The sequence below is a fragment of the Trichoderma ghanense genome (genome assembly GCF_004382785.1).
Source record: "Trichoderma ghanense strain CCMA-1212 chromosome Unknown scaffold_2, whole genome shotgun sequence".
Taxonomy (NCBI): domain Eukaryota; kingdom Fungi; phylum Ascomycota; class Sordariomycetes; order Hypocreales; family Hypocreaceae; genus Trichoderma; species Trichoderma ghanense.
In genome coordinates, this window is record NW_027395665.1 from 1981630 (window position 1) to 2001205 (window position 19576).

Below are 19576 nucleotides of genomic sequence, written 5' to 3' on the forward strand. Positions count from 1 at the left end.
GAGATCGGACAGAGTTGGAGGGGTTTCCCACATCTGCATTCACAATAGCGAATCTTCTTTTTCACTTGGGATTTGCGGGCATATACAGAGGTGCGAGCATATACGGCGGTTATATATGTATGATATATGGCGTGGAATATGGCCAGACGGAGTTTCAAGGCATACATTGGAGGGCGGCCGTGGGATGTGCATTTCCCGTTTTCGTTTGCTTTACAATCTTCGAATAAGACTTCTTACATATGAGAGAGCAGGGAAAAGGCAGCGCAGCAATTTCGATATGAAGACCCATGAAGCTTCATTCAGATTTGTTAACGTGCTATCCATAGTCGTGTGAAGTCGTGAGATACTTGGCCATCCCCGAATTTTACAATCCCGTATTTTTACAACTATAACTTGAAGCCCAAAAAAATTCTCATAAAGAAACATACACGGTTCATACATGATTCGTCATCCAACATCCACTCGCCACAAGTTTCCTGACTGTCAAGTGTGATGAAGCCCAGCGAGCCGGAGCCTAATACACTTAGTAACCGTGTCGATGCTCATGGTATTGAGCGCCATGGTGCTGAGAGCCATAGGACGGAGACTGCTGATGGTGGCCTGGATGTGAAGAATACTGCGGCTGAGCCGGGCCTCCATATCCATGAGGCTGCTGGCCCTGAGCCCATTGCCCCTCACCGCCGTACTGCGGTTGCTGATGCGGTGGTTGTCCATACTGCGGTTGTTGATACTGCGGTTGGTGGTGCTGCGGCTGCTGATACTGTGGCTGGTGGGAGCCATATCCCTGCGGTGGCTGCTGCGGTTGATTGTAATGGCCTTGGTAATAGCTGGCGGCATGCCCAGACTGGCCGTGGGACGATTCCGCATGCGACTGGGAGACATACGAGGCACTCTCCCCGTAGCCGTAGCCCCCATGGGCTGGCGGTGAATAACGTGAAGGCGGAGCCGGAGAACTAGAGGTATAGTTCAGAGCCGGATTTCCATCATGGCCCTCCATGGAGTTCAAGTCTCGCGTCTTGACCTGCTCCCAGAGTGAACCGGAAACTTTGCCATGGCCGAGTTGCGTAACCGTCTCCCAAGCGTCATGGGCGTGGCCGCTGACGCCGCCCTTCTTCTTCTGGTTGAGGATGTGGTTTTTGCCTTGTTTAACGGACTCGGAAGATAGAAGGTGGTCAATCTCGTGGCGGCGAGGATGCTCATTGACCCAGTCCTGAACGGTGCGGAACATGTCCCTCTGAATCTGGATATGGTCGTTTCGCAGGGCAGGGTGGTGGAAGGCCCGCAACACGTCGTTGACAACTTCGTCGACAGGCACGCTGGGGTTCTCCCATGCGTAGAGTACGCGACTTTGATAAAGCATGTTAGAAGCGAGACCGTTATGCACTATGCATGAGACTGACGAGGAAGGTTATACTTACGGAACAGTGTACTGAAGGACGGTAGCTGCGATTCGCCCAGCACAAGAGTTGAGAACATTGGTGAAATGGTCCTTTGACAGCATGGAGTGCGTCGGGTCAGAGCTCCTGGGGTTATCCCAAGGCTCGAATTGAGAGTTGGCACTGGCGCTGATGACGCCAGAGGAGCCATCCTTCAGCACCTTTGAGACCTGGTTGATGATGGGCCTGATGAAGGGGGCGAGGAGGCCGAGGATGAAGGCCGTCAGCGTCTCGCTGATGTGCTCGAGGAGCTTCTCGAGACCGGGAACCTTTTCGATCCCTCGACTGATGGCTTTCACGATCCTGTCACGGAATTGCAGAATGGGATAAATTTGCCTTGCAGTCTTGACGGGGTCAAAGTTTGGGCTCATGCCGGGAACGATGTTAGAGTTTCCTGCAGCCCGAGACCGTGTCTCGTTTTCACGCTCCTGAGCTTCAGACATGGCCTTGAGCTCCCTAGCCTGCGCAGCAAACCCCGAGCCATCGCCAGGGATCTTGGCAATGAGGGAGATGAAGTCCTTCGGGGCAACGATATCCAACAAGCCCCGAGAAGCGCCTCCGCCTCCGCCGCTAGTAGCAGCTCCTGCGTTCAAGAGGGCCACGTCGACCTCGTCGACCTCGGATTGGGTGAAGTGGTCATTTGCCTCGCCAATGACCGAATGCAAAAAGTCAACGCCGCCAAAGGTACCAGTCACCAGAGGGAAGATGCGCTTCCCTCGGACTGTAATCTCAGACTGAGTGCCGCAGTGGGGAAAGACATTTCTATGGCCCAGCTCACGGAGAGCAAGCTCGCAGTAGTTGCTGTGAGCGCTGAAATCTTCCATGCAGTGCAGCGCCTGTCCAAGACATCTGAGTGCCTCGCAGAGATCAGCTTCGTTGCCCCTCTGTGATCCACTGGTGTAGAGACGACCGAAGTGGATGCTTCGAGCGAAGCTGTATCGAAGGTATCCGGCACTGGTAGCCCATCGTCCCGTCTCATTAGCAATGTAATTTTTCATGCCGGTGTTGAGATCGATGTCAATTTCAATGGGGTCAACTGGCCCACGGAGACGAGGGTCGAGGGTTCGAGCGTCGATGCCGTCTGCGTAGCCTTTGGGGTTGTCAATGTGCTCTTCCGGGCGGTAGCAGCCCAAGCGCTCTTCGGTCACCTCGAATTCCTCCGTGGCATAACCAAAGGACATGAACGAGAGGACCCAGACCTTGGGTCAACGTTGTTAATAGAGGCTCTCATCTCATCGGACGGTTGAATAAACCCTTACCAGGATGCGAATCGTGGGAGCATTGACGCCCTTGAGAGAGCCGACATCGACTGCCTGCGAGTAGTCACGAAGCCAGTTGCCAAAGTACGTCCTCTTGATCAGCATCGATGTCCACTTCTTTCCGTGGAGAAAGGCAATGCTTGACAGCATGTCCTCGATATCTGAGATGTGAGTATCAGTCCCATTAGTTCCCAACCCACAGTATCCCAACATCACATGCTGTGTCACTTACCTCCATGGCGCCAGTTGTGTCCCTCAACCTGTAGCCTGTGAGTTTCCAGATACGTTACTTCTCATGGCACGAATGTCAGTGACAGACCTGTGCAATCGACGGAATATTGCCCGCTCCAAAAGCTGCAACTCTGGACGGCAGCAGCACGAGACAGATGCAAAACACAAGCAACCAGGTGCCCCGTGAAGTTAGATATGACGCCATGACGCAGCGACGTTTGGCGGGGCAAGAAGCAAAACAAACGCAAAGAAAGAAAGCAGACGGTCAAAGTTTGAGGTTATTGGACGTTTATCGTTGAGGAAGAGCTGTCGAGCACAGATGAAATGGACAATCTGTCTTATCGCCCTTTTTCTGCCAAATCAACGTGTGTCGTCATATGTAGCATGCAGGTGAGATTGGTTGCCTCCTCTAGGCATTTAAAACAGGATTGATTACAAGCTGAAAGTACCTGCAAGCTCCCTTCCAAGCTGAGCTTCAAGGCTGAAGTGTGGCTCAACTGCCGAGGAAGATCGATCAGCCTCGCACAAGCCACTTTTTAGTTCAAGCCACATTGACACATGGGATTTGCGGCGAACTCGATGAGAACGAGGCGGGGCACAGCCACAGCTTGATGGGTGGTGGTCCATGTCCTTCCTCAATAGAGCGGGAATATTGTGCTTGTATTGTTTGGAGGCAAACCGTTTCGTGGTGAGGAGATTCTATGTGATGGGTTGTTGTGCTATGGTGATTTTTCAAGGAAAATGGACGTTCAGAAACGCAGCACCGATGGCTCGGGCTCTTCGGTGTCACAAGCAGATTGAGGTAGCGTGGCAATACCCCTGACACTTGACACCCTGTCAACCTGTAAACAGCTTACAGTATGGGGACTGAGTTGTACGATGGAGACGCGTGGTGCCAAAATTGCATGACGGGGTTAGAACAAGGAACTGGATAGGCTTTCCGACGCGCTCTCTCTGTCGCCGTGAATAGCTGACAATGACAGAGGAGGTCAAAAGAGGTTGTACTTACTACCTAGTACCTCCTCACCTAGGAGTGCTGGCTGTGTGTCATTTTGGCTGTCTAACATCGGTTCATTGGCACCTATTCAGAGAACTACTCTGACCGCGTTGGTCCTTGGCTGCTTGCATTCGCACCTTCAAGAACAATTGACAGAAACCCCTCAGAGCCTAAGCAGATCAACCTTATTGTTCTCAGTGGTGTGACTTTCGCCTGCGCTCTGCTGAGCTTCCGTTGGTAACGCCACTCTGAGAGCTCGGCTTCCGAAGCGCTACAGTACCAGTGGAGGGCCATAGCGTCAGCAACCACCTGTACTGAATGTAGCGCCGCTTCAGGGGACCCTGCAACTCCGCCAATTGGTCATCGGGGGTCCTTGGAAACCCGCCTATCCGATCTTCAAGAAATCTTCCGGCCCCTGATAAATCCTCGACCTCTTCTGATTTTCTGTTTTGTTTCCAACAACGTGGTGGCGAGTGCTTCACCTCCTCACTCATATCTTTCTACCGCGCTCTCCTTTTCCTTTCTGAACTTCTCTCTTAGATCTGGCTCCTTGCCAGATGCGCCAATCCTTCATCTTTTAACTTCTACCGGAGCACGTCGCTTTTGATCCACCGGATCTGTCTTCATCTGCCGCCTCCTCGATCCCTGTCCGCCTTTTCGAGTCTCGCGGAAACAGCCACAACATGCCGTCCAGGACGCTCCCCACGTTCACTCGCGCCGAGGTCGAGTCGCATAACACAGAGAGCTCCTGTTATGTCACCATCGGCACCAAGGTCTTCGACGTGACCGATTTCCTGTCCGACCACCCCGGTGGTGGCCAGCTCATCGTCGACTATGCTGGCAAGGACATCGAGGACATTCTGAAAGACAGCGTTTCGCACACACACACGGAGGCTGCATACGAGATCCTTGACGATTCCCTGGTGGGCTTCGTTGTCCCTGAGAAGAGTGCAGCCGCCAATGGGAATGGCGCTGCCGATGACAAGCTATATGTGCACCCAAGAACCGGCATGGCCTCCGAGGAGGACCTCAGCAAGGACACGGACTACACTCAGGACTACAAGAAGCACAAGTTTTTGGATCTGGGCAAGCCCTTGTTTCCCCAGCTCTGGTACGGCAACTTCACCAAGGAGTTTTATCTCGACCAAGTGCACCGCCCGCGCCATTACAAGGGCGGCAAGTCTGCTCCCCTCTTTGGCAATTTCTTGGAGCCTCTTTCGAAGACCCCATGGTGGGTGATCCCGCTGCTTTGGATCCCCTGCGACGTATACGGCTCTTTTCTGGCCCTCCAGGGCTTTGAGAACCCCATCTTCTTTGCCGCATATTGGGTCCTTGGCTTCTGTATCTGGAGCCTCGTGGAATACGGTCTGCACAGATTCTTGTTCCACCTTGACGGGTACGTTGTTCTTCAAGATACACTGGCTCTTCCGCTTGGCCTGTTGCTAACTATGGCACAGCTACCTTCCTGACAACAGATACGGCATAACTGCGCACTTCTTGCTCCACGGCATTCACCACTATCTGCCTATGGACAAGTACAGGCTTGTCATGCCTCCGACCATGTTCTTGGTGCTCGCAACTCCCTTCTGGTATCTCGCCCACACTCTCTTCGCCTACAACTGGTACGCTGCGACGGCAGTCTACTGTGGCGGCATCTTCGGCTACATCTGCTATGACATGACCCATTACTTCCTTCACCACGAGAATCTGCCTCTCTGGTACAAGGAGCTCAAGAAGTACCACCTGGAACACCACTTCCTCGAGTACGACCTTGGCTTTGGCGTCACCACCAGATTCTGGGACACTGTGTTTGGCACAGAGCTGAAGCCTAATTTGGTCAAGACCAAATAAGCGCAAAGCATAGCACCTGTTTTCTGCAAGCCAGTCCTTGTTCATGGGGGCTCGCATCTTAAACTCAATTCTTCTCTCCAAACGGTTTGGGTTTTGTTCATAATGGAAGTTGCGGACATTGGTTTAGTAATTCAAAAGGACATAAGGAAAAGAAAAAACGTCTCTGCGACGGGCGCATGTTACGAGGCTGTTGCCTGTGTAGGGAGAGGCAAACACATCAATGGCTGTTGATACGAGTTACGGATGACTTTTGAAGATGGTTCCCACGACTGGAGGGGAATACAAGGCGATACCACGAACCGGGCAAATGTGACTTTGTAATACACGCTTTTAATTGAACGAATACTTATCATTTCTATCATTATAAATTCTACATGATTGCCATAATAACCACTGATAGCATCGTGCATCAATGGAATCGCAACACAATCGCAAGATTCGGACTTCTTTCACCTGGAGACTTTTTTTTGCTGACATAAGCGCCGGAATCGCTGCAAAGAAGCCACTCACGTGACGCCCCTCCCAGCCAGACGCCCAAGCCAAGGAGAAAGTCTCCGTGCTGCAACCCGAAATCCCAACTTTCCAAGAACATTGTGGCGGTTGATCTCGACAACGACCTTGTCGATTGGAAAAAAGTGCGTGCACGTACAAGCATCTGTATGCGCACAACCGACCGTGTTCGCTCCCTCTGACCGCTCACCGGATCTGCCGTTAAACCCTAGAAAGATCCTCCCCAAGATTTACCCGCCAGGGCACCTCGTCAATCATGTCCAACCTGGACGTCGAAGCCCTGCTCGATGCTACGGCTAAGAACCCAGAGCAAAAGCCAAAGAGCCCTGACGCTGAACGTTCCAAAGATGATGCCAAGTCTGATAGGCGAGATAGAGACTCCGATCGTGATCAAGGCCGAGAACGTGATGGCAGCCGTGTGAGGGATAGAGACCGAGACCACGACCGCCGCCGCCGAGACCGTCGAGATTACAGCCTTACTCGTAGCCGCCGCGAGACGCCTGACGTGGGCACCCCCCGTAGCGACACTGGCAGTCACAAGAGTAGGCGGAGAAGCAGGAGCCGTGATGATGACCGCCGTCACTCACGTCGCCACAGAGACGGCGATTACTATCGAGGTGGACGAGGTCGCTCGCGCTCCCGTTCACCCCCTCGACACTATCGCCCTCGCGATGACCGCGATCGCCGCGACCGACGAGACCGAGCCGATCGTTACTCCAACGACTACCGTGGTCGAGATGATGACCGCCATGACCGCCGTGACGGAGGCATGGCCTCGCTCACCGAAGACGAACGAGATCGACGCACCGTTTTTGTCCAGCAGCTTGCCGCTCGATTGCGGACTCGTGAGCTGAAGGAGTTCTTCGAAAAGGTCGGAGCCGTTAATGAAGCTCAGATCGTGAAAGACCGAATCAGCGGACGATCCAAGGGGTACGTGATGACCACCCACTTTGTCCTTCCCGTACAATGCTAACCATGACGACAGTGTCGGCTACGTCGAGTTCAAGAATGAAGACTCTGTGCCGCTCGCCCTTCAGCTTACCGGACAGAAGCTCCTCGGCATTCCCGTCATCGTGCAACACACGGAGGCTGAGAAGAACCGTCAAGCTCGCAACCCAGACTCATCCAATGGACACCCCAACTCCGTCCCCTTTCACCGCCTTTACGTGGGCAACATCCATTTTAATGTGACGGAGCAAGACCTGCAAGCTGTGTTTGAGCCCTTTGGAGAACTCGAGTTTGTCCAGCTCCAGAAAGATGACAATGGACGCAGCCGTGGTTACGGCTTTGTTCAGTGAGTCACTGCTCCTCCCTCCTCTTTCGCAAGAGCAAAAAAAAAGACTAACTGTTGACAGATTCCGAGATGCAGGCCAAGCTCGCGAGGCCCTGGAAAAAATGAACGGCTTTGACTTGGCTGGACGCCCTATTCGCGTTGGCCTCGGCAACGATAAGTTTACCCCTGAGAGCACCGCCAACCTAATGCACAAGTTCTCCGGTAATAACCAGGGCTTTCAAGGCTCTGCGTTCTCCGGGGCAGGTGGCCGCGGTCAGCAGTCCACATTCGACCGAGCCGGAGGCCGCGATAGCGAAAAGACGGGTGGTGCTAGCGCTCTCGATGACACAGACGTTGCTGGTGTCAACTTTAACAACTATAGTCGCGATGCATTGATGAGAAAGCTTGCCAGGACCGACGAAGCCCCGACCAACGGCAATGACGAGCGTCAACAAATCCTGAAGCCAAAGACGGAGACGAAACCCCTCCCTGTGAACGTGAACATGGCGAGCCGGTGTGTTGTCTTGCACAACATGTTTGATCCTGCTGAGTAAGTAACCTCGTTCGTCTCGTTTTTGAAGGAGGCCTGGTGCTAACGGGGAATAACAGAGAGGAGGGCGACGACTGGGTCAAAGAGCTCGAAGATGAAGTCCGTCAGGAAGCCGAAGAGAAATATGGACACGTCGTGCACATCTCCGTCGATCCGAACTCCAAGGGCGACATTTATCTCAAGTTTGACAAGGTCCAAGGCGGCGAAAATGCCATCAAGGGTCTCAACGGTAGATACTTTGGTGGCCGAATGATCGACGCGTCACCTGTTGTAGACGCCGTTTACAGCAGTTTGTTTTCTCGCACCCGGGCAATCTGAAGCTAATGCTTTTCCCATGCACGTTGTGCATCAGTTCTAGGAACGTGGAGGTAGGTAGATAGCTAATCTCGTCAAGACAACAACGGCCCAGAGTCCTTTGCTGACCCGTTGTCAGTCCTCCCAATGCCATATGTGCAGAACACTCGGGACGACTCCTGCTACTACAGGATAGCGACGAGACGCAGGTTACTCCTTTTGTTCAACCGGTTACTAAATCGCCAAGCTTGTCTTTTGGTGCAGCAGATCTCTTTGAATCCATCGGGGCGCCTTGGTCGCCAGCCATTTGTGCTTTTAATGATGCATTCTAGCAGTTCCATATGGCAATGTCCCATACTGAGGTTTAGGCGCCTACGGCGGCCATCGATAGTCGTTTTCAAAATCGTTTCATGAATTCGTGTAGGATTAGTTTATGATACTGTAGCAAATACCAGTCACCCAGAATTGCCCCGTGTCTTTTCTCAATGCATTTGTTGCAAAGTTACTAGGACTGGCTAATATTACAGACGAAGAAGTTGACGACATCAATACGCTTTGCGAGCTTCTATCGAGCAGGGGAACCTCTTTCTTCACTGGGGTAATGTCATGATCTGTGCTCTCGTTCTTGTATCTGCCCTACGTTTATCCTTCATTCTCCCAGTCGACTCTGGCTCTTCCTCGACGTCGCCCACTTCTCCTTGACACCTACCTACTAGTACTTATGCTTCCTTTCCAAGTACATTCAGTTGATTAGCGAGTTTCTCTTTTAGCGAGAGTTCAGTTTGTTGCAAAAGCATCAGGTACGTCACGCCACGTGATGGCAACTCACCTCTGCTTCTCACCTCACCTTGGGTCCATCTTCTCACCTTTTTCTCACTTCTAGCGAACAATCATGCCTAGTTATCGATCGTGCAGCCATTCACAGCATTGTTATCACGCAAAAGTATCACAAGTATTTCCTTCTCTCCGTTCTCTCCGAATCTTCTCGATGGAGCATCAGCTACGCGGCTCCTCGCAGCCTATTTGGCAGCTGTTCAGGAGAAGCCCGCCGGCCGGCAGAAAGCCTGCGCGAGTTGCGGTACCCGCCTCCGAGGAGCGAATAACTTCACTTTGCTCTCACTTCACGCCCGGCTCTGGGCCTCTCCGCCACGTGGCTGTGGGATAATTATGTTTGGCGTGCGGGAGACTTTTCGTTATCCTTGTTATCCTCGCCCTTTTCCCTCTTCCTCTGCCCTCTCTTTCTCTCCTGTCTCTCTCCCTACCCCCAACACCCTTTGCAGGAGAGAGAGAGTTCTTCTCTTTCAGCAATCACTCCGCGAGACAATCGCATTTGTCCTGTGTATCGGCAGTCAACCTCTTTTCATCTTTCAGAAATTTCAATTTTCTCTATTCCACGATCTTCGAGGTCTCTTTGCATTTGGCGTACTGGGACAGGTTCTCTGGGATTACTGTCCAGAGTCCAGGAAGACATAGTATTCAGGTCTGTCTCTCAGTCGTAGGCCCCCCGACGTCTTCCTTTCGACATATCATTCGCCCTACCAGGTTGTCTGATCCAATCTTTGGACAAACAAACACGCTGGCATCCTTGGTATACTGGCAACGATTCTTGTTTTCGTTTGCATTTCCACTTTATTGCAGTCTGCATTCACTGGACAATTCACCCGAAGACTAACGCCCTCACAGTACAAACGCAGCTTGGGCACATCTGTTTTTGTTTTGCCAGCCCTGCTCATCCCTCACTTCCCTCCATTATCATTCTACTCTCTGCCTTCGCTGAGCGCGACCCAAACCTCACATCGCTTCTTCCTCTCCGCAGAGCATGATCTGGGAGGGCACTGGAACCCGCAGCATTGAAGCCCTCAGCATTGACGAAGGCTTCAATACACGTCCCTCGTCGATCAGCCTGACGGAGTCAGGAGTCAAGGAAGCCGCAGAGGTCATTGGAAACATGTTGTCCGTCAACTTCTCCACCCCCCTCGCCGGGCCTGCTCGGTCTGAGAGGATCAAACAAATGTCTAATAACCACGTAAGTGACTCTGCCTCTCCCGTTGCCCTCAGTGACTAACTAGCTTATCTCCATGAAGCCCGCGTATGAGAAATCGCGCATCACGCAAGAGATTCTGGTCAAGATACAGCATTCTCTGAGGCGCATGCCTGGCGTTTCCGCAAAGGAATCAGCTGAAATCATTCAGAGTCTCATTGAAGTCGGCCAGGTCATCAGTCAGGAGACTAGCGCACTTGTCGAGGCCGTCATGAACCTTCATCTCGACCAGGAAGATACTGACAAGGCCATTGCCCGCATGAGCATCGAAGCCAACCTTGCCAAAGCCAGAACGGATGACCAGAACCAAACCATCAATAGTCTCCGCGAGGAGCTCAAGGCTGAAAAGGAGCTCAGGGAGCAGGCTGAATCCGCCCTGAAGAACATGACGGAATGCGTCGTGGACATTACCACCGAATTCAAGCAGTTGAAGGACAAGGCTGACAAACAGAGGACCGAGACATCGGACAACGCCTCTTCAGCTGAGAACAGTGAGATGATTGTCAAGGTAGGCCGTTCTATCTCGATCGTCCACATGCGAAGAGTGAGCGCAGCTAACTACAACTATTCCACTCAGGTCCTCGACAACACCATCCAGATCTTGGAAGGCCAAGTCAACAAGCAGCGTACCCCTTGGGTCGGACCCGTCACCCGAGCCATTGAGCCTGTCACCCAGCCCATGCAGCCGTCCATGCAGCAGCCCAGGCAGCAGCCTGGCCAGCAGAAACCCATGATGCCTGTCCAGGAACAGCACTTAGGTGACGGCAGTGTCTTCAATGACGCTCCGCCCCCTCCTCCCCGAGCTGCCTCGGCCTTCCAGCCAGCCCATCGCCAACCTCTCCCCATGGGGCCGCCGCCGCCCAAGTTTGGCCAGTATCAGAACATGCCCCCGCGGCCCCCAACCGCCATGTCCCACGAGCGCCGAAGTGCCAATGCGTGGAACCTCGTCGCGCCTCCTCACGGTGGCAGACCGGGCCCCTTTAACAACAAGCCCCCCTTCCCTGGCCCTCCCTATGGTCGAGCTCCTTCTCGTCAGGGATTCCAGAACAATCATCATCAGTTCCGACCGAACAACTTTCCGCAGTCTGCGTTCGCTATGCCGGAGAACCCTCCTCCCAGGCCCAATAGCGCGTTCGCATATGGTCGTGACTTTTTCCCTAACACCCCAACAGGTCCGGCTCGTGGCCGATACAACAACGGCCGCATGCGTGAGAACGCTGCGATGCCGCCGCCTCATCCGCTCGACTTCGGCGCCTCCTCGTCGAGTGGCTCGACCTCGGGTCCTCCGACCTCGCTCGTCAACCGCAGCCCCTACTCGGGTCAGCCGGCGCCGGTCACCATCACCGAGCAGACCGTCCAAGCCTGGAACGGATTCATGATGCACTTTTATGCGGCCATTCGCAACTTTGTCGAGCGCCACGCTAACAACCCCGACGTCACGGGCGAGACAAAGCTGAGCCAGACTCATCTCTGGCCCATCCTGCTCGCCACGTACTATCCCCTGTCGGAGCAGGAGGCCGAGTCGTACCTCGAGTTTCACGTGCGCAGCGAGAACTCCAAGTCGTGCATCGTCACTCGCGTCATCATCGACTTTGTCGTGAACCGCGTCTGGAACCCCAGCGCTTGGGCCGGCGCCGATGCCGACTCTACCTATGCCATCATGGAGGTCGAGCGAGACCTGGACCGCACAGCAGGTACTTGCTACGAACCTCTCCCCTCCAAACCCCTTTGCAACTTGAACCCAAAGCTGACAGCTCGCCAGGCCAACCCTCCGCCGTCCGCCAGCCCATCCTCGACCGCATGGCCACCGTCATCGAGGCCGTCGTCAAGAAGGAGCAGGGCGGCCCCTTCGTCAAGAACAAGATCGACGAGGCCACCCACACCCTCCTCGCCAGCCTGCAGCCGCTCATGAACCGGTTCTACAACACGACAGATGCCTTCCGCGATCTCGAGCAGGTCATTGACAGCGCGTACGAGATCTCGTGCAAGATCCTCACCAGCCGCCTCACCTTTGACTTTCGCTTCCCCGAGATCGGCAGCCGCTTCTCGTCCCAGTCGATGCTCCCCATCTGGCCCAACAGCGATCCGCTCGAGCTGCAGGCCAAGCACTGGCGCGTCGCGCTCGTGACGACGCCTGTCGTGACCTGCCGGAACGATACCGGATCGAACATCTCGGCGCACTCCGTTTCTCTGGCGGATGTGTTTTGCATGCAGTAAGAGGCTCAATCGTTGAGGATCCAGCGGAGCAAAGGGGGGGGATGGAAAGGATTGTGCGTCGTGACCAAGATCACTTACTGAACAGGAAAGACGAAAATAAAAAGACAAAAAAAGAAGAAAAAAAAAGGACAAAGAAAAAAAGAGTATCACTTGAGAGAGAGTGAAGAGACGAGACGAGACGAGACGAGAGAACTTGGGTTAGGGCAGCCTATGGCTTTGTTGCGTTTTGATTTCACTGTGCTTTTCATTGGTTTTCGTTTGCATTTTCACTTCATTCCAGTTCGTTCGATTTCGGCTATACTTCAAGGCCATGTCGCCGGTCTCCTCCCCCTTTTTTCTCTTCGTCGTTGACGTAGGAAGAAATGAGGGCTTATAGCAAGAACCGACGGAAAAACACCAGAATCGACAGCAGGATCGCAACAATGGCAGACACAGCAACGATGGCAGACACAGGTTTTCGTTTTTTCTTTCCTTTCCTTTCCTTCTGTTTCTTTCTGAATGCTACCGTCTGGACACGAATGGGATAATGAGCCTAGCAGAGGCAGATAGTCAATTCTTTCCACTCAATGAGAGCACGTACTTCGCAAGAGCACACTGAATCGCAAGCGCGCATGTTGGATATCCAAAGGTGATATGTTTATTATCTAGACTCTTGCCGCCCCGATACCGTGATGGTTCTTCCATCGTTACCATCCTCGACCAAAGACAACCAGAACACCGATATTTCTCTCCTATCTAGGTAGTTTCCGTTGCTGAAATTTTGAGACAGCCAACCCAAAAAATAGTTGAAAGCCCATGTTGGTTCATCAAGTAGCCAGGGGAGTGCGAGTTGAAAGTCCACTCCAACGAGCAGTAAGAGACCGGTTCCTCGACATGGTTTCAAGACAACTTCCTGGCCTCCCATGACCTTTAGACCCGTTTCCTGTCCAGACGACGAACAACCCCACCGAGGACAGTCTTGAGGATGACATCCGCAGAAAGCGTCTTGAAATATCGAGCCCTAAACCCACCCCAGGTCACCGTGTCCACCATGTCCCGGATACCATGCTTCTTAAGCTGATCATCCAGCTCCCTCAGCCACTCTTTGGCTTGGCTGCTGTCCCCCACCTGGAAGAACTGTATACCGACTTGATGCGGCGGGGCGTTGAGCTGGTCGAGTTTCCTGGCATACGTGATGATAGTTTCTTCTGGGTCGACTGTCGCCTCCCCGTCGGTGATGACGATGATGTTTACGGGCTTGACATGCTTGCCCGTCTGTTTGGCCTCTTCTAGGCTCCAGACATACGGCTCGAGGATGTCGTTGAGCCTCGTCCCCGTAGGCGTACCGCCCTGGGGGAAAGCCTCCTTGAAGATCCGGTTGACTGCCGCATCATCGTGAATGTGGTAGTATCCGCCCTTGGCTTTATTATCCGTCCTCGGCCCCAGCGCTTGTCGATTCCTGTGGTTCAAGAAGTACACATCGATGCCGTCCTTATCGTATTCTGTACAAATGGGGGCAATGTAGCGGAGGACCTTCTGGACGTCGCTCCAACGGGTGCCGGCCACCATGGACCCGGAGTCGTCGATGACGAAGACGGTATCAAAGTATTCCAGGAAGGCGTACGGGGTGTCGGGATTTGTGATCTTCTCCAGCCTCAGGGAGGAGACCTTTGCAGCGGCCGGGGCTTCTTGAGAGTAGGCCGGAGGGGCATCTTCCGCGGCGGCATCTGTAGAGCAAGGGAAATATTTAGCATCGACACACCCACACTCATTCCACGCATCCAACCTCGTCACCTCTACAGAAGCAACATCCATTCTCTCCTCTCGAGAGTAGAAGAAGGTCTGTAGATGGGACACTGAAAGAAAAAAACACACCGGCAAACGGATTATTTGAGCCCTTGGCTGACTTGTTCTTCTCAGTCTCAGCCGTATTTCGATCCCTTTCCCCGTCGTTCGGTGTGCGAGAGCCCGAAGGCTTGGATCTGCTAAACAGGCCCGGCATGGTTGCTGCAGTGTAATGATCGAACTTGATGTCTTGGTGGAAGTCAAAGAAGAAGTGAAAGAAGAAGTAGAGAAAGGATGCTGGTGATCTGACAGAAAGTCGGTTGGCGATGGAGTCTAGTTAAATATTGCTGTTTGTCCGTTGTCTGTTTGGAATTCCCTGCCAACAAAGGCAAATATGCGTCCTCAGGAGACGTGAATTTATATATAAGGAAACGGCGGCTGGGTCAAGTTGCACAAGAGGCAGCAACTGCAAGGAGCCGTGACTTCCTTTGTCAAGAGACGCCAAAATATGGAAAGAGCAGCTTGCTCCCTGTTTCAAGCCTCAAGAACACTCGAGTCAAGGCAACAACAGCGTGATAAACCAAATGCGGAGGCAACAAACAAAAGTATCAATAGAAAACTCGAGAAATAATTGTTTGTCTGCTTGTTGTAATTTTCCTTTGGGTAACCGTCAAGGTGATGGCAAATTCTTTGTATGTATATATATATATATACTAGGTATTCACATGATTCTCTCCTCACCTTTTATAGGTAACATACTGAGCCCAATACATCTCCCTCGGTTTGCCCTGCCGCACGCCGTCCTACGCTTGGAATCGGATATGTTCACTTTGAGATGTCATGCCATCCAGGAGTTCGCTTCAAGCTGACAGTCTAATTCGAAGCTTTGATCGCATAGAAGTCGAGTAATACGCTAGGCATTCTCAAACTTTCTTGCAGTGCGGCCAAGTAAACGCCATATGGGGATTGCCAAGTTGATGACAATTTAAAGTGTCGATGGTGCAGTTCAAAGCCACCACCCCGGAATGCTTGCAGATGCACTACTGTACCTGAGCAGCCACCGGTAAATGCCCAGTTAGTACTAGTACCGTAGGTACTAGGTATTATAGTACCTTATATTAAAGATGCGTAATCCAGATCTGGTCAGCAAGCTTGGCAAGGCAGACAGACACAAAGGGACATACTATTAGGTACACAGCGGAAAAAGCACAGGCAAATGTAGAAAGGCGACTTGCAACATTCAAACCACAAAAAGGGTGCAATCACGCGCATATAATATTTCCACCCTGCGACAATGCCCCTTGTAACTGCTTCACTTTGCCATCCCTCATTTTTTTCCAAGAACGACTTTGACAAGTTATTTTCTAGACCCATGTGGCGCAGCAGGGGCTCAAGTGACAACCCACACGCTCTTTAGCCCGAGATTAGCGAACTTTTCCCCCCTTCTGAACCAGCAAACCTCCATACCTCACCTCCCTAACTTGGTATAAGCCACACCGACGCCCTTCAGTTTGCCTCATAAGGCAGTTCACGGCATCCGACCTACCTGACTGACAGCAACCGAGATTTCTTGGGGCAATGTTCAGAACCGGGATCGATCTAGACCGTGGAAGCGACCTGCTGCGTTCGAGAAGGAGCCAGCCCCCTTGTCTCGTCTAGTACATGATCGACTTAGACATTGTGGCTTCTCGTGCAGTTGTTGGATGCTGCCGGTGTGGGTTCCAGAGAACTGGTCGTACGGAGGTTGTTTCCCTGGGATTGCCTCGTGGTGTCTAGCTAGCTGGTCATCTTCCCCAAATTCACTAGCATGAGCGGAGGGCACATACCTGGGAATACGAGCATATATCAGGTCCGTCACCGGCGGTATTATTAAAGCAGACCCAGAAGGCGGGGGCGCAAGGCTGACCAGCCTCTCGCCTCCATGTCTACCAAGGCTTCACGGTATGCCACATCGGACTTGTCTCAAACAGTGCGTTGTTCATTCAAAGGCGCTACATGTTGGCTTCGCAGATGCTCGTCCTCCGCCATCGCTTCAGCCATCTGACATCCCATTCCTCTCGTGGTTCATCAGTTTTCCGTCATGCATTTTTCCCACAGCCTCCACACACCACCAAACATACTACCACTACCGTCTCTAGTTCTCGAAACCTCACCTTCGCCTCCTTCGGTCCGCGGTGAAGGGCTCGGTCAAAGACGCTGTTGCCTTGAATGGCAACTGCCGATGTCCCAAGGCTCATGTTGCGTGGCTCGGGCATTCTCTTATTCTCCAATCTAGGTGGATCGCTTGAATCTAGAGCGAGAAAGAGAAAGGTTAGCGAGTGGATGACTTCAGAAACTGCCTGGGGCAAACCATACTTGTTGACCACGCGCTCGATGCCGTCGAGGCCGAGCTTCAAGACATCCATCCTAGGTCCGTATGACAGACGCACGAAGTGGTGGCACGGGCTGTCAAACAGGTCACGTCGTCGAGAGGGGTTAAGGTCGAAGAAGATACCGGGAACGACGATGACCTTCTCTTCCAGACACGCCTGGAAGAAGTTGAGGCCGTCGGAGATGGCATCGGGGAGGCCCTCCAGGTTCAGCCACCTAGCCAGTCAGAGTTAGCTTGATGCTGCTCAACATATGCCCGGAATCGTGCTTTGTCATACAGGTAAAAGGTAGAGTCGGGGACGTATTTGATGGAGAAGCCCATCTCACGCAGACGTCGGACGGTGTAGTCTCGCTTGTCCTAATGACCAGTCAGCTGTCATCTTCCAAGGCTTTTGTGTTCTGGTGGGACAAACTCGGAAGTGGCGCTGCAGGTGAATCATCTCAGTCTGAACCACGCTTGGCTCAAGCATGGGGATGGCAGCCTCCTGAAGGGCGTGCACAGCACCTCCATCCAAGTAGCTACCGCATGAGCCGATGCTAAACAGCCTGTTAATGACACCGTCGCTAAGATACACACTCAAGTCATCGAGTCAAACGTACGCGCTAATGTACTCTACAAAGAGACGGAAAGTTAGCATCATGGTCTACACATCGTTTCTTGACTGGAGTCAAACTCACCCTTGGGACCAATGATCCACGCGATTCGCCATCCGGGCAGTCGGAAGCGCTTGGTGAGGCCATCAATGATCAGGACATCGTCCTCGTCAACATCCTCGACGTTCTCGGCGGCCGAGATGGTCGTACCATCACAGTTGCTGGTGTAGTTGTATCCGGAGTAGAACTCGTCGCTGATGAAGGTGGCGCGGCCTCGGCAGAGGTCCTGGATCTCGGCCAGCTCCGGGTTGGCAACGACTCGGCCGGTAGGGTTGCGAGGGTTGGAGGTGAGGATGACGGAGGTACCGCGGGCGATTTCCTCGGCAATCTTGTCGGGGTGGATGTGGTAGCCGTCCTCTTCGGAGAGGGGCACGGGGATAGCCGCAAACTGTACCACGCATCAGTCAAATCTGCCTAGCTTGTCATACTCAGCCTGGAAAGAAGAGTCTCACGTTCTTGAACAGACTGAGCATCTCGTTGTACGCCGTGTAGTCGGGCAAGAAGAAGGACAGGTAGGAGCTGCCCAGGACGGCAGCGATTCGGATCAGACCGGCACGGCCACCGGGCACAATGGCAACGTTCTCCCAGGTGTACTGGCTCTCCTTGCCCTGGCGGTGCATCTCGTTGTAGAGCTTGGCGACGGCCTCTCTCAGGGGCTTGATGCCGGCCGTAGGGCCGTACTCGCGCGCCGCCACGCTGAGGTTGATGGTCTCTGGTCGCTTGAAGCAGCCGGCAATGTCGTCCTCGACCTCGGGGGCGCCCTGGCCCAGGTTGGCCCACGCGTCGGGCTCGTCGAGGAAGCCGTACTCGCTGGCGCGCTCAGTGCACCAGATGACACCGGTGGACGATCGGCTGGCGTCGAGGCCGGCGTGGGGCATGTGGCCTTCGTGCGCATTGCGGAATTGTCTGTGGACCTTGGACTGGATCTCTGCAGGGCAGCATCTCGGTCAGCTTGGAGTTATACACAGGAGTTGAGCTGGCAATTTCCAAATTCAGAGAAGATGAAGGGATTCCGGTCGCCATCTCGCGGTGGCTGCGCTGGGCTGACCCCCCTGCGGGGGAGGGGTAATCTGGCTTGGGAGTTGGGGGTTGGTTGGGTTCGAGTTGCATGGCGGGGTCTTGACAGGAGAAACTCTGAAGCCACCGCTGCCCTCTAGAGGGTTGCCGCCTTCGCGAACAAAAGTTGCAAGAGGGGAAACCCGAGAGATTGGGGTCAAAGCGACCGTGTAGGGACTTGCGATCAAAGAAGCGCAGCAGCAGATATCGCGCCCATCCCAGCACGCAGAATGCCAGTGGATTATAAGGCATGTAAAGGCATGGACTAACCATTCATCGACGGCTCGACGTTGCTGAAGCGTCGCAGCAACGGCTTCGGGGCGCCAGTGTGGCGGTTGATGGAGAACTTGCGTCCGGAGAACATCGTGACGGTTCGTCAGGCTGAACAAGAGAACCAAATCGGTCAGTATCCTGCTCGCAATGATAGGGAAGAAGGAATTGAGTTTTTTTGAAGCGAACCAACCTCTTGGGAAAAAAACAAGGAGACGAAAGTCGGGTTGAGGAAAGTAGGACGGCGTCGGAAGAACGGCACGGCGCAGCGTCACTCAGCGAGGCACAGGCCAGAGGAAGGGAAATGCAGGAAGATGCCTGAACTCCTGAAAGCAAAGTCGCAGCTGGAAGCCCGTAGCAAACAAGAACAACGAAAGCTGCACGACGAGAGAAGGAAGAAAGAGAAAAAAAAACTAGATACGGGATCTTCTCTGGGGCGTCACCGCGATGCATCGACCATATATAACACGGCGTAAATCCTGAAAAGCCAACCTACCTGGAACGGGGCGACTAGAGCAGACGGGATCCGCTAGCAGCTCTCCAGATGACCCCTCTTGGGCCCCCAAAAAGCCACAGGCCCCTTTTTAGCAGCGCCGGGCTGCTTCTCGCTGGTGGAGAGGCCGCTGTTGGACTGCCAATCCCGGCCGCTGTCTGGGCACCAACGGTGACAATCGAGTATCGAGGGGCACCGATTTGCGGGACGGCCTGGCCGATGGACGCAGGATCGCCGGACGAGGACAAAGGAAAAGACATGAGAGGAGGGTTGAACAAAGATGGTCCTGTCAGCGTAAGACGACAATGAA

The 19576-nt window shown here is 53.4% G+C and overlaps 6 protein-coding genes across 6 annotated transcripts; 3 read left to right on the forward strand and 3 right to left on the reverse strand.

The window, feature by feature from the left end:
- Positions 1 to 523: 523 nt before the first annotated feature.
- On the reverse strand, positions 524 to 3131 carry CCMA1212_003031 (uncharacterized protein; the record flags this gene model as incomplete). Its single annotated transcript, XM_073700395.1, has 5 exons — positions 524 to 1346; positions 1419 to 2635; positions 2696 to 2856; positions 2928 to 2955; positions 3015 to 3131. 5 exons carry the CDS (start codon positions 3129 to 3131, stop codon positions 524 to 526), a joined length of 2346 nt encoding a protein of 781 aa, XP_073561516.1.
- A 1475-nt stretch (positions 3132 to 4606) lies between these two features.
- On the forward strand, positions 4607 to 5774 carry CCMA1212_003032 (Ceramide very long chain fatty acid hydroxylase SCS7; the record flags this gene model as incomplete). Its single annotated transcript, XM_073700396.1, has 2 exons — positions 4607 to 5319; positions 5381 to 5774. The coding sequence occupies 2 exons, from the start codon at positions 4607 to 4609 to the stop codon at positions 5772 to 5774; spliced, it is 1107 nt and encodes a 368-aa protein (XP_073561090.1).
- Positions 5775 to 6540: 766 nt separating this feature from the next.
- Positions 6541 to 8425, forward strand: CCMA1212_003033 (RNA-binding protein rsd1; the record flags this gene model as incomplete). Its single annotated transcript, XM_073700397.1, has 4 exons — positions 6541 to 7214; positions 7270 to 7578; positions 7640 to 8107; positions 8167 to 8425. The coding sequence occupies 4 exons, from the start codon at positions 6541 to 6543 to the stop codon at positions 8423 to 8425; spliced, it is 1710 nt and encodes a 569-aa protein (XP_073561517.1).
- A 1143-nt stretch (positions 8426 to 9568) lies between these two features.
- On the forward strand, positions 9569 to 12659 carry CCMA1212_003034 (uncharacterized protein; the record flags this gene model as incomplete). Its single annotated transcript, XM_073700398.1, has 5 exons — positions 9569 to 9577; positions 10218 to 10427; positions 10471 to 10950; positions 11020 to 12136; positions 12205 to 12659. 5 exons carry the CDS (start codon positions 9569 to 9571, stop codon positions 12657 to 12659), a joined length of 2271 nt encoding a protein of 756 aa, XP_073561308.1.
- A 909-nt stretch (positions 12660 to 13568) lies between these two features.
- CCMA1212_003035 (uncharacterized protein) lies at positions 13569 to 14640 on the reverse strand (the record flags this gene model as incomplete). The annotated part of the gene is made up of 2 exons (XM_073700399.1): positions 13569 to 14365; positions 14514 to 14640. The coding sequence occupies 2 exons, from the start codon at positions 14638 to 14640 to the stop codon at positions 13569 to 13571; spliced, it is 924 nt and encodes a 307-aa protein (XP_073561309.1).
- Positions 14641 to 16694: 2054 nt separating this feature from the next.
- Positions 16695 to 18867, reverse strand: CCMA1212_003036 (Aspartate aminotransferase; the record flags this gene model as incomplete). Its single annotated transcript, XM_073700400.1, has 8 exons — positions 16695 to 16713; positions 16779 to 17009; positions 17072 to 17151; positions 17207 to 17330; positions 17394 to 17406; positions 17472 to 17835; positions 17900 to 18375; positions 18774 to 18867. 8 exons carry the CDS (start codon positions 18865 to 18867, stop codon positions 16695 to 16697), a joined length of 1401 nt encoding a protein of 466 aa, XP_073560897.1.
- Positions 18868 to 19576: the final 709 nt, after the last annotated feature.